At 35.6% G+C, this 14,179-nt stretch overlaps 1 protein-coding gene across 1 annotated transcript; it reads left to right on the top strand.

Moving 5' to 3' along the window:
* Positions 1-9,128: 9,128 nt before the first annotated feature.
* Positions 9,129-12,318, top strand: LOC133854258 (abscisic acid 8'-hydroxylase CYP707A2-like). The gene is made up of 7 exons (XM_062290359.1): positions 9,129-9,458; positions 9,946-10,264; positions 10,405-10,791; positions 10,910-11,087; positions 11,202-11,308; positions 11,424-11,542; positions 11,710-12,318. Exons 1-7 carry the CDS (start codon positions 9,256-9,258, stop codon positions 11,843-11,845), a joined length of 1,449 nt encoding a protein of 482 aa, XP_062146343.1. The 5' UTR covers positions 9,129-9,255; the 3' UTR covers positions 11,846-12,318.
* The last annotated feature ends 1,861 nt before the right edge of the window (positions 12,319-14,179 follow it).

Genomic DNA, 14,179 nt, shown 5'->3' with positions numbered 1-14,179 from the left:
AGAAAATCTATTCTAAGTAGTTTCTAAGTGTTTTATCTCACATTTTCTCCTAAACTCTTAATTAGCCTGGCTCTTGTTCTTAATGTCTAATTATCATTTTTAATACTTAACTAATGTATTGGGCATTACAAGGAAGCCCTCCATGCTATCTCATTCAAGACCCCGTGGAGGGTCATACGAGCGCTTTATACATTCAATGTGCTTGATAGGATCCTTAGATGGGTCAAATGGGTCCATCAGCGAGACTTTGAACTCCAGGGGCAGCGACAATTCCACAACCTTAGTTGTGAAAGGGAGATAAGTATCTAGAGTAAGTCCTCAACCGAGAGCTGCTTCCCTTTCATCTTTTAGGCCACCTCATCATACTTTGCCTACAAGTCATCAAAACGAGCGTTCATCATGCTCCCTTCCTCCAGTTGACCTGCATGATGGACAACAGGCTTTTCCTGGTGGGTTGGCGACTGATCCTCACTGTTCAAGCCTCCATTTGCATTTTCTCCATCTTTTCTAGTGACTTCATCTTCGCTGGGGTGGGTCTCATGATCGTTGTGCTAAGGTGGTTTGCGTGTTTGCGGGTTGCATTGGAGGCACTATATGATTACTTGGTTCTACTGCATCAAGGTATCCATGTTCTAGGATGGAAGATGAGTTTCAAAGGTGGTGAGACATTGTTCTTAAGAGCTACCCACACCAAGTGGGTTGAAGGTACGTAGCGCCATCATTATTGCAAACACTTTTAGATCGTGTAGTCGGCATTTGGTTTTTTGTCAAGGAAATATTGTTGTTCTCACATAAGGCTCCAAACTGTTAGAACAATTGACTACAAGTTAAGGTAGCTATCCGAACTACCTTCTAGGAAGGGGAAAGATTAGAACAAGAGCTTGTTGGAGCGGGCCGACGGGGGATAGCTCCGAAACTTAATTCAATATGACCGAGGTGAATGACGGGGGATAGCTTCTGGTGTTTGCTGTATTTTATAACCGATTTGTCGTAGCCGATATCCATGTGGCACGCGCTAATTGGAGACTTTCATGTTGTTGCATTCCTTAGACCCTTAACTCCTGCAAACCATAACTTGTTGAAATCGTGGGAACCAATGTTATGTTAAGAGATGAGATCTAGTGTGATGCTTTGTGACTATCTGGACTCATTGGTCGATGAGCTCCATATTTGTGTTACTAGACCCAACAAAATACTTATACTTGCACCCAAAAAAGAGTTACATTTTTCATTAATTTTTTAAGTAGAGCCATTCGATCATAGTCTGATAGCTCCAATGCGCTCCCCATTTAAAATAAAAAATGGAGCAATGGAATAATCAATAGATCGAGATATATTAGCTACACAACTTTTACACAACAATTGCACAATAATGCTTACATGTAAGTGAGTTTAAATTATTTTTTTTAATTTAAATTATATCATCTTCTCATCGAGCTGATCATACGCCTATCATTGTACAAAGAGAAATGCTTGGTTGTACACTCTCATCCCACTCTTATCCCACCTTCGCCTACTTGGACCAATAATATTGTTAAAAAAAATGGGTCCCACTACACTCTCTCCACTATCTCTTACATTATTGGTCCAAGTAGACAAGAGTGGGATAGGAGTGGGATGAGAGAGTACAACCAAGCATTTCTCTTGTACAAAATCTCCAAGAGCATCACGCCATGTCAGCTTCCTACAATGGAATCCTAGTCCCAAGGCAAGGATTATTGGACAAAATTCAAAAAAAAAAAAAAAAATGAAGAAAAAAACAAATGTTGAAAGAAGAAAGAAAGAGAGCAACTTAACGCGTAGCTAAATGCGCGTGCATGGCGGCAACTGGTCCCAAGCTAGGGTGGCAATGGCAGGATATATTATCTCTTTCTCTTTCTCTGAAGTTGTGATTTTCAAGAATATGCTCCCTCTCTCTCATCCATATTCCACACTACTTTCTGATGCATGCATTGTCACTAGTCAGTATATATAGATAGTAGATTGTATCAACGAAAAAAAATAATATTTTTGGATATAATTATTTGTATATTTGCATAAAAAAGAAATTATTGTACAAAGTGAAATGATTTTTCAAAATACAATAAAAAACGAATGTTGCATAAATGGGCACATTGAAATATCCCGATAAAAAAATAAAAAATGAATATTGCACACGAAATGCTATCACTGCGTGTGAACCAGTTGACCCGTGGTATTGTTCACAAACGGGCACCTTGGGATGCCCTGATAAAAATAAAAAAATTAGTGACAAAATATGAGATTTGTTATGAGAGTCCTGATCATCAGAAATGCAGTACAACTAAAAAGGTTTTTTTTTTTTTTTTTTCCCATCGCATAAAGCCCAAATATATGAGTAACTCTAAATGTCATATAAGTGTCCATAAAAAAATGAGGTGGCTTTTAAAATTACAATTGGGCGTGTGATTGATCAAATAGTAATTTTAATCAAATGATGATTTTAAAAGTCACCTCATTTTTTTATGGACACTTATATGATATTTAGAATTACTTCAAATATATATGAACATTAATATCAAACAATTGGATAAGATTATTTCCCAAAAATTTATTTTTTTTTTAATAATAAAATTTTAATTATTAGATAATAGACCAACGATATATAATAACATGATAATATGCAACAATAATACAAAATTCAATCTTGACAGCATTATTTGTATAATCCTGAAACTAATTATACAAATAATGCTGTCAAGATCGATGAAATTTTGTATTATTGTTGCGTGTTATCATGTTATTATCGTTGGTCTATCGTCTAATAATTAAAATTTTATTATTAAAAAAAAATTAAATATGAGGTATATAAGAAGATCGAAGATAAGACTGATCATGGTTAATTATGGATTGTATAAAGGCAAATTTGGTTAAAAATTTCTGAATTTTCATGCAATTTTAATTTAATTATCCCCTCAGCTTTTAATCCGACTTTTACCTCGCTCTTTAAGTTTTACACTTTTTTAACTCTATTCATCCCCTAATCCGTAGGTTCAAGATTTTGATGAAAGTTACGTACACCCATTTTTTGTGTGACGAGAAAAAAGAAAATGATGTGCCTTCTTCATCGCATGACACTTATATCACGTAAATTGGCCTCGTAACTATATATATATCACACATTTTTTTCACTCTCCAAAAAAAAAAAAAAAAATCACACATTTTTTTCCTTTTCGATTTTTTGTCTAGCTTGATAAGTATTGTGTTGAATATTACACCATGAATTTAAATATTGATTCACTTAAGGCATGCAACACCAATAAATTTCCAATATTTAATGAACCTAAAATTTACTTAATTAAATTGCATTGCATATCTCGATCAGTCGATTCAGTCTCACTTATTCAAGAATTTCTCAATGTAATTCCCGGCCACTTTCTGATCATCTGTATATACATATATATACTTTGTTCTTCAGGTTCTAGCTAGCCTGTGTTTCTTCTATAAGCAAGCATACGTACGTACATACGATTTATGTAGGTCTTGTGCATGCATTTGGAAGCAATTAAACATGACATGTGGCACTTGACAATATATATATATATATATTAGTAAAAGGTTTGAAAGATTAATAATGGGTTTGACTATATATCATGTTAATTAGTGTAATCAAGTGTTTTTAGGGTACGTGTTCAAGATGGTATTCACTTGCTAACACGACTTTAACTAACGCCATAACCTACTAGCTAATTAATTAACTAATTAAGCAAATAGCTAGCCGACCTTCTCATGGCAAAAATTTCATCACCTCGATCTAATTAACTAATTACGACGATTAACTTAATTAGACATTTAAACCTTGTCGATTTGAATAAATTGACTTTTTTTTTTTTTGCCACGTATTGATCACACCTTTGCATTAATGCTTCATAATCAAAACTATATGCCTACTTGCTATTTGATATAAAAAGAAATGAATATAGTTATAGTTTATATTACTAGATTTGTATCTTGAAAAATGCAAGACCCTACAATTATGGGGTTGACGTGACTCCAATAACATGTTGACACATCAGCAAATTATAAAAGAGTTGTAGGTGTGTCATTATTACCGTACTCTTGTATTTTAGTAGCCCTAACATTCTCACCTCGGTTGTCCTTTTCATTAACCACTCGTATCCTCTAGCTTTGCGAAAAGAAAAATGCTAGACTTACAATGTTTTCTTACAACTCCTCAACATGTGATGAAGGGTGTTAAAAATTCATTTAGTGGTTGACAGGCTCTAATCAAATGTTGACATATGTCGGTAAGTTGTAAAGTAATTGTATGTGTGTAACATTACCTTCTTTTTTTCTTGTTCTTTTTTTGTCAAAATCCAATAAACTCTATTACCATCTTTTGGTAAACACCTACCTGCAGCTTCGTATTGTTTTTTTCCTCTTTTATTTATTTATTTATTTTTATGTTTGCCAAGTGCTAGCTTTATATTGTACGTCTTCATGTAATGTGCATGCATGAGAGCTTCTTTTGTCATATTGTATGAAAAATGTGTTGGATGAATCATGCATATATGCTCTACTATTAATTAGAAAATATAATGTTTACAATATTAATTTTCTTTCTTTCTTTCTAGAGGAAGATTAGGTGAAGGTTAAGGATGTCATATATACATTGCTTTGTTTTCTAATACGTTTATCACCAATGTTGTCAAGACATGCGTCTGCTAAATTTGCATGCTGTCACTACAAAAAAAAAAAGCATTTATGGACGGTTTTTTTCTAGACGGTTTTTAAAACCGTCTAGAAAAAAAAATTTGCAAACGATTTTTTTGAAACCGTCTGTAAAAAATTGAACGGTTTGATTAAACCGTCCATAAAATTTCAGACGGTTTGAACTAAACCGTCTGGAAATTTTCATTTCCAGACGGTTTTGGATGAAACTGTCTAGAAATTTCTAGACGGTTTCATCCAAACCATCTATAAATATTATTCTTAGAGAATTTTATGGACAATTTGTTAAAAACCATCCATAACATTTCATTTCCAGACGGTTTTGGATGAAACCGTCGAGAAATTTATAGACGGTTTCATCCAAACCGTCTATAAATATTATTCTTAGAGAATTTTATGGACGGTTTGTTAAAAACCGTCCATAACATTTCAATTCCAGACGGTTTCAAACAAAATCGTCTGGAAATTTTTTTCCCCACGCCATGTCATCAATCCGCGTGATGCCCCCAAATTTCACCACATCCATTTGATTTTTTTACCAGCCAAAGTCACAACCGTCCATTTCATTTGACAAAAAAAAAAAAAAAAAATTGTATATAAAAATTATAAACCCAGCTGGCCTGAAACATCACAACCGGCCATCATCGATGCTCACGGATCTGCAGTCACATTTCAGGGTGAGAGTGGTGACGGCATCGCAAATCAGGAGAAGAGGGAAGGAATCATAGGGAGGAGATCGATCTGATTGGGCGTTGAGGGAGAGATTGACGGTGACGGCTCTGTCCCTCGATCCGGATCCACCGGCTACCCGCCCCGCGGTCCACGCCTCAGTTCCCTAGCCCACTCTTCCCAGCCTTCCGCCACATCTCCACCCTCCTCAACTTCGACACCCCTCCAAGGTTGTTCGACCTCTGCGTCTTCGTCATTGACGGCGACGGCCCCTCTGGCCCTACCCCAACAACGCCAACAACTGGATCTACCCTCCCTTCCTCGGCGCGTATCCCGCTCAAACCCAAGCAAGCCCGAGGCGTCGGATTCGAACCGCTGTGGCCGTTCAATCGACGTGAAATTGCCGGATAAAACACGCCGTATTACATCTCCTGCTGATCCGTTGTTGACGCCCTGTTTACTTTTTCATTACATAATTAATTAATTAATTATATTAATATAAAGAAAAAGGGAACTGAAAGCAGGAAAAAAAAAAAAAAAAAAGAGAGTAAATCTGGACGTTTTGTCCCAAACCATCCATAATTAGTTATGGACGGTTTGGACAAAACCGTCTGGAATTTCGGACGGTTTTGTCCAAACCGTCCAGAAATTAATTTAGCAACACCATATTCTAAACAATTTTAAACCGTCCACAAAAAACCGTCTGGAATTGATTCCAGACGGTTTTTTTGCATTTCTGGACGGTTTAAAACCGCCCAAAATTTGCTTTTTTTTTTTTTTTTTGTAGTGTGTATACATGTATTGTTCGAGGGATATTCATAAGATTCTTTAAGGAGTATTTGAGGTGTTCACTATTCAAGGCATTTATGATTGTCCGGATCTTCATGAGCCCTTGACGAAATGTAACTCCTTGCTAGGCTTGATGGACCGACCGGACACACTGGCCCATTCGTGGGTTTGTATGAGCTTTAGGAATGATAATTTCCCCAACATACTATACTAACAATCATATTTACAATCTTCCTTAATTAAACCACGCTCGCAAACAATGCTATTTTAACTACTGATCATTCGTGTCACTTTATTTTAAATAGGGATAGAATTTGTGTTTGCATGCGGGGTTTGGGTTGTACCGAGACATGAGTATAAGATTACATAGGTCAGGCCCCACAACCCTAACCCTTCTAATTTCGTGTTAGCTAGGTTCATGTCGAGTTTGCAAGTTGTATAAAAAATTAACAGTCCTAATTATGATATGAAACTCTATCACTCAACCAACCACGACATTCACAAATGAATATTTTATAATGAACGTAAGTATCTAACACCGAACTACCCGTAATTCTTTCGTCTCAATCTTCTTTTTGTTTCGCTAATCAAAATCCCAAAACGAGATTTAGGTGCATGGAATGGATGATCTTGAGCCAAAAAAAGAAAGAAAAAAAAAAAGTAGTATTATTTCGATCATGATGAGCACTTTGAGAAAGACATAAAATAAAATAAAAAATAAATAAAAAGGCCTCTCTCTTTCTTGACCGTGACCTTAATTGCATCCATTGATACTGAAAGTAGACTTTCCACAATTAGATCGACTTTATATAATTAAGATGTACAGATAAGATAAGGGTGTCTCAAAACGACGTTGCATATCAATTAATTAATACACGATACAAACGTGTCCTGGAAAATAGAAAAAGGAAAAAGAATACAAAAAAGAAAATGCATTTATCAATTATCGCTCACCAAATATAATTGATATTTATAATTATTATTGCATGCATACGTCATACAAAATTACAAATATACACGCGTCCTCCTGTCAGGTACGGAGGCCACTTGATCAACTATTTGCTTCTATGATTGGAATTCTCCTTTGTTTTTGTACCTACGCTTTTTACCCCGCTCCAATTTCCAAATTCCAGCGCGTGATGTGCACGGTGCACCCTCTTTTGCTATCTCGTGAGGACTATTTTAAAATATTTATTTTTTATGGGTTTAAATTTTTAAACTAAGTGATAATTATTTAAATTGATATTAAAACAAAAATTTTGATTGAATTAAAACCTTATTTCGATTATTATTTACCTTTCATTTCAAATTAATTCTTCAAAGACATAATGGGAATTGTCCAAAATTCAAAGTTATTTGTGAATGAATAAAACTCAATAACAGCCTACATTATTGATCGATAACAATTTGAATGAGCTGACCAAGATTTTTAGAGCCGCAACATTGAGCCAACATATACAAAATATCTTTGGCAATAAATATCACAAAAAGTATATAAAAAAAAAATCAGACAATAATTAATGCTGGAGGGAATGCTAGCTCTGACACGTGTCTAGAGGTAGTTTGAAGCTTGAACATTAATTAGTCATGCATGCCACGTAACCATCCAAGTAACTGCGCGCCCATAGAATTCCCAATACCTCAGGTATGTTTGGTAAGGGAAATTTTTATTTGAACAATAATAAAAAATTATTGTTGTGATATAAATTAAATATAAAATTATTTTATAGAAAAGTGAAAAAAGAATTATTTTATAATTAATTTTTTTTATTTAAATAGTAATAAAAATTATTGATATGATATAAAAAGTAAAAAAAGAAAAAAAAGAAGTTAATTAAAATGTTTGGAATTTGATTGTTTTGAAAGATGTGAACAAAAAAAAAGAAGAAGAAAGTTAGGCTTGAGTTGAGAGTGTTGCCAAATACCTCTTCTCCGCGCGCGGTCTCCCCAAATCATACTTCAAAATAAAATTAAAAAAAAAAAGGTGAGTGGTAGACCCCTAAAGTAATAGGGAAGGGTATGAGAGCATAAACAATAAACTCACGGGAATAATTCATGTATTACTAGTGCATAATAAGTATACAATTTCAAAACATATTGGAGCAAGATCTAAATTTAAATTTAGATCTCACTCCAATGTATTTTGGAACTGTATCCTTGTTATCCACTAAAAATATTTTTAACATTTCCTTAAACTCACGGTCAAGATGAACAAAAGGAACATTGCACTCCAATATATATATATATATATGGGATAAATATATTTTAACCCCTCAAACTACCAATGCTTAGATTATGGTCTCCAAAACTACCACTTTCTGATTTTTTGGCCCCATCCGTCTATTTATACAGTCAATTCTAACAGAAATTGACTAAAAACTCGAAAATACCCCTCCTTTAACAGTGGGAATTTCAAAGTGTATGAGGGATATTTTCGGATTTCTGTTTAGAACTGACGGCATAAATGAACGGATGAGGCCAAAAAATTAGAAAGTGGTAGTTTGGAGGCCAAAATCTAAGTATTGGTAGTTTGGGGAGTCATCTGAAAAAATGATGGTAGTTTGGGGGTTAAAATATATTTATTCATATATATATATATATATATATATATATATATATATATATATATATATAACAGATCGAAGGGAACAGTTCTTGTACAACAGCAACGCATCTGTGACTGTACGTACCATGCATCGTCCACCAACCAATTATTTGTTGCGACAAATTAAAGCATTTTCTTTGTTCAACGAGAATTAAAAGCCAGATCCAGAAAAAAAAAAAGAAGGAAGACTTCAGACTTGTATATACGTACAGTTGGGCATGCATCCCGGGCATTGAGTCTCACACGGTCAGCCTACTAGCTCTCTATCCATCCCCCGCGACACGTGCAGGCTCGAAGCAAGCAGCATGAAAGACGAAAAACGTACATGAAGGAATGAGCTGGAGGCAGATTCCGTGTGTGGGAGTCAAGCTGTAACTGGAAGGCTCCCCTTCTCCTCCATCTCCCTCTCTTTCTTCTATATATACCCACCTCCTCCTTCACTTCTATCCTCACCACCTACTTGTTACTATTATTCCTCCCTCACTCACATCAAAATTAAAGACATGGAATTCTCCTCCCTCTTCACCTTTTGTCTTTTACCTTCCATTTTCTTCATCTTTCTCTTCCATTCCCTTGTCAAGTTCTTCAATTCCAGTCCCCGGAAACTGCCCCTCCCGCCGGGCTCCTTGGGTTGGCCTTACATCGGCGAGACCTTTCAACTCTACTCTCAAGACCCAAATGTCTTCTTTTCTGAAAAACAAAATAGGTTGTTCATTGAATACCGACTCTATCTAGCTTAACCATATCATTCAATGGATTAATGCGTAGATTATATATATATACATAGGATTTGAGTTTTTTTAATGCTTGTAAACGGTACCGTCTTTGTTTGGGTCTTCGACGACGAGAGCCTTGCTATCGAGGCAGTTCAAGCTTCGTCTCTCGCTGATGATTTGGTCCATGGGTGGTAGATAGAGAGGGATGGAGCTGAGGGGGTAGTTTGGGAAAGAAATCGCTGTTAAGTTTGGGGTAGTATTATGGGTTTAACGCTCAGTTTCTGAGTTTTGATGGATTGGGTTTTCTGGGTAACTAAAAAGAGGATATTTTCATTTTGGATTGAGAGGAGTGGCAGTCAATTCTTCCCTCGCCTCTTTATCAAATTTCCAGCTACTTGTTTAGTTTGTTAATGGTAGATTGTTCAATTTTTATTTATTTATTTAATTTTTTTTTTCTTTTAATTATTATCTATATAGGTATGGGTCTATCTTCAAAACCCACATACTGGGGTGTCCCTGCGTGATGATTTCGAGCCCGGAAGCCGCGAAATTCGTGCTGGTGACGAGAGCTCATCTCTTCAAGCCTACATTTCCTGCAAGCAAAGAGAGAATGTTGGGCAAACAAGCCATCTTCTTTCACCAAGGAGATTACCATGTCAAACTCAGGAAGCTTGTTCTCCGAGCCTTCCTGCCCGAAGCAATCAAAAACATCGTCCCCAGCATCGAATCCATTGCCAAAGATTCTATCCAATCATGGGAAGGCCGGTTAATCAACACCTTCCAAGAAATGAAGATCGTAAGTTCACCTCGCCTTGAATTCCCACGTTTATTATAGTTATATAAAATAGAAATAATAATAAAAGAACGAAACAGGGGACTTTGCTTTTCTCCACTATATATGTCTCTTAATCGAAGATATATGTTCTTTCTTTGCAGTTCACGTTCAATGTTGCCCTGCTTTCTATATTTGGAAAGGATGAAGTTCTGTACAGAGAGGATCTGAAGCGGTGCTACTTCATTCTTGAGAAGGGGTACAATTCAATGCCCATTAATCTTCCAGGGACACTCTTCAACAAATCCATGAAAGCAAGGAAGGAGCTTGCTCAGATCTTGGCAAAAATCCTCTCGGCCAGGAGGGAGATGAAACAAGATCACAACGACTTGCTGGGATCTTTCATGGGTGACAAAGAAGGCCTCACTGACGAGCAGATTGCCGACAACATCATCGGAGTCATATTCGCTGCTCGTGATACCACCGCCAGCGTGCTCACGTGGATCCTCAAGTACCTTGGCGAGAACCCCACTGTTCTTCAGGCAGTCACGGTAAGAAAAATAGCTGATTTCAACCGTCTCTTTTCATAAATTAAATTAAATTTTCAAGAAATGCTTAGTTAGGATTTTTTTTTTTTTTTTTTTTTTTTAATTGTTTGTGAATTTACAGGAAGAGCAAGAGAACATTATGAGGAGGAAAGAAGAGAATGGTGATGAGGAGAAAGTTCTAACTTGGGCAGACACCAGAACGATGACAATCACTTCAAGGGTGATTCAAGAGACACTTAGAGTTGCTTCAATTTTATCTTTCACTTTCAGAGAGGCAGTAGAAGATGTTGAATATGAAGGTCAGTCAAATTAATTAATTACTGCAAAATCTGTTCTATTTTTATATTCTTCCCACTTTTTTTTTTTTTTTAATACTAATTCTTTTTCTTTTTTGTATGGAAATTCTTCTTCAGGGCATCTTATACCCAAAGGGTGGAAAGTTTTGCCACTTTTCAGAAACATTCACCACAGCCCAGACATCTTCCCAGAGCCTGAGAAGTTTGATCCCTCAAGATTTGAGGTAAATTTTAAAGTCAACATACTGTATTTTTAATTTACTCATAATTCCTTTCTTTCCAAAAATGATATTTTTACCCCAAGGCTAAATTTCAGTTCCTTTTGAATGACATCACCAGGTTACTCCAAAACCCAACACCTTTTTGCCATTTGGCAACGGGATCCACTCCTGTCCTGGGAATGAGTTGGCCAAACTGGAAATTTTAGTCCTTCTCCATCATCTGACCACAAAGTACAGGTAGGCAATCATCAATAATAATAATAACAGAACCAGCAACGTAACCTTTAACCTTTTCCACTAGTGGTTATGGCTAAAATAAAAAAAGGCCGGCCAACCATTCTAAAAATAGAATGTCTGAGGATGCATGCGTGCTGACATGGGTTTTGTCTGTTAACATTATGCAGGTGGTCTGTGGAGGGTTCACAGACTGGGATTCAGTATGGCCCCTTTGCTCTTCCCCAGAATGGTTTGCCCATTAGATTATCTCTGAGGAAAGAAACTGCTCCTAAAAGCTACTCCCATGCATCCCAATTACAGTAGAGACTTTCTATAAATAGAAAGAATTGCTTCCTATTTCTTGATCGAGATAACGATGAAGAACGTACAAGACAATAAAAGAAGCAAATGAAGAGAGAGAAACTCATCCACCCCTCACTTTTGGGCCAAGACACACCCAAACGAGGAAATTTTAAGATTAGCATACGAAAAGGGCCGGAAGACAAGTGTACAGAAGAGTCTTCGTACCAAAAAAGAAAAGAAATAAAAGAAATAATAAATAAATTATGTGCAAGCTAGCAAGCAAGTTATGTTCATTTTTTTCTAAGAGATATATGAGGAGATCGAAAAAGTTCTTCACCATGAGCGTGGGATTAATCAATCGATCAATCTATTTAAGTAGCTAGGTTAAATATTTATATAGTTTTAGGAGTACTGTACGTTCTTGTTATTTCTAACAAATATATATATATAGATTATATTGTGCCGCAAGGCAAAAATGAAAATTCAATTATCAATATTTGGTTCAACATAATTTGTTGAGTCTTACGTCTTCTGATCACGTTTTGCCTGTTAGAGATGGTGGCTCTTTAATTCTAAATGAGAAAGCAATGGGAAAGTTCATCTTCTCCCTTAAACTTTCAATTAACATTAGTGTCTTCTCCCAAACTTTCATTTGGACAATGTCTTCTCCAAACTATCAAATATACCCTTATATATGTTCATGACATCAAATTAAAATTGGATATTTGGATATCCTGCTTATGAGAAAGGGGTAAAAGGGTACTGCAAGTTTTGAGATCTAAAAGAACGAAAGGTAGTGATAGTGTTTGATGAAAAAAAAAATGTATTTTTTACATAACTAAAATCATATAGTACACACCTATTTCAAACTTCTCTTCCATTTTTTTTCCAAAACCTTAAAACCAAAAGACAAGAGATCGAACACAAACTCTAGCCTCTAGCCCTAAAACACCATGCGGCCACCCCTCTCTTTTCTTTTCTTTTATTTCAAGCTTTCATTTTCTATCATTTTTCTCTCAAGAACCCTAGAACACAATGACCAAAATTTTAGCCACCCTCCTACTCCTTAAGGCATTTCGACAACCTCTTAATTTCTCGATCTCTACAATTCCATACAACTACAAGGACATCAAATTTGTTTTCAATCGCTCTCCAACTTCCAATTTCTCACAAGCTAGGTATCCATTACTATTCCTTTTCTTTGTTTTCTTTTATGCTTTCAAGAACTTATACATGCATACTATACCTTTATAATAACGTGTCATGACATAAAGAGTCTTTTTCACAATGGTCAAATAACTATTATTTGGAATGAAATCGAGAAGGTGGAATGAAATAATTATTCTTATTCTTTAGTTTGGTGACATGAGCACCTACGTTTTGATTGGAATTGCATCAAAATTATTAAAAAATATCAAATATATATCATAACAATAATAAGATTTTTTGTTTTAAAAAAAAAAAGAAAAAGAAAAAGACTAGAAAGAAGCCTTTGATGGCCACCATGGCAAAAGTACGGGGGTGGTCGCACCACCCCATATCCACCTCAAGGATCTCTGGGGGAGGTGCAACCAGCCCCGGTGCCATCAAGGGTGGTGGTCATGATCATTCCCAATGAGCATCAAGTCAGAGCAGCCCTTCTTGCGTGTGCTAGCTAGGAATGAAAGCGGTTGCATTGATCAAACTTTCATTTCCATGTGAATTTGTTCATTATCACCATATTATGTCACGTTCAATGGTGCAACTACTTTCATATGATCAGCCAAATCAGAGATATCAGCAGGCCAGTATATGACAGCCACGACTTAGCCCAAAAGAAGTAGATCTATATCATCTCTCGAACAATAATATATAAAAACACAATTTCTCGTTTGACTAGTCTTAACTTGAAAACCTTAGCCAAAATTCTGACTTCAATTTATAACTAAAACATGCTCATATATGTGTCGATCTCTTCATATATATATATATATATATTAATGATTCCATTCTTTTGAAAGATATAGCTTGATTAATCCGGCCTCTTGAGTACTTTCTTTGAAGCATACAATATATATATATATGAATTAAGGAGAGCAATTAATATCCAATAATTTCATTGTACACGTCCCTTCCCATGAGAATCTCATGCAGTACTGTTTAATTGTGAATCATTCCAAATGGCCATTTTTTTTAAAATTCATATATATTGACATTTTCTTCGTTGTTTGACTTTGGCTGCCTGGACAGACAAAGGTGTATATATGTATATAGAATTAGACAAACTCTTTTGTTACGTGCATATATTAAATACTTTCATCTTGTACGTCTTTGATATTTCATAGCATTTTCATTCAGTTTTTAATTACTTGGAAA

This window comes from Alnus glutinosa, chromosome 13 (genome assembly GCF_958979055.1).
Source record: "Alnus glutinosa chromosome 13, dhAlnGlut1.1, whole genome shotgun sequence".
NCBI lineage: Eukaryota > Viridiplantae > Streptophyta > Magnoliopsida > Fagales > Betulaceae > Alnus > Alnus glutinosa.
Note: the sequence above shows the minus strand (reverse complement) of the source record. Positions and strands in the feature narration are given on the sequence as shown.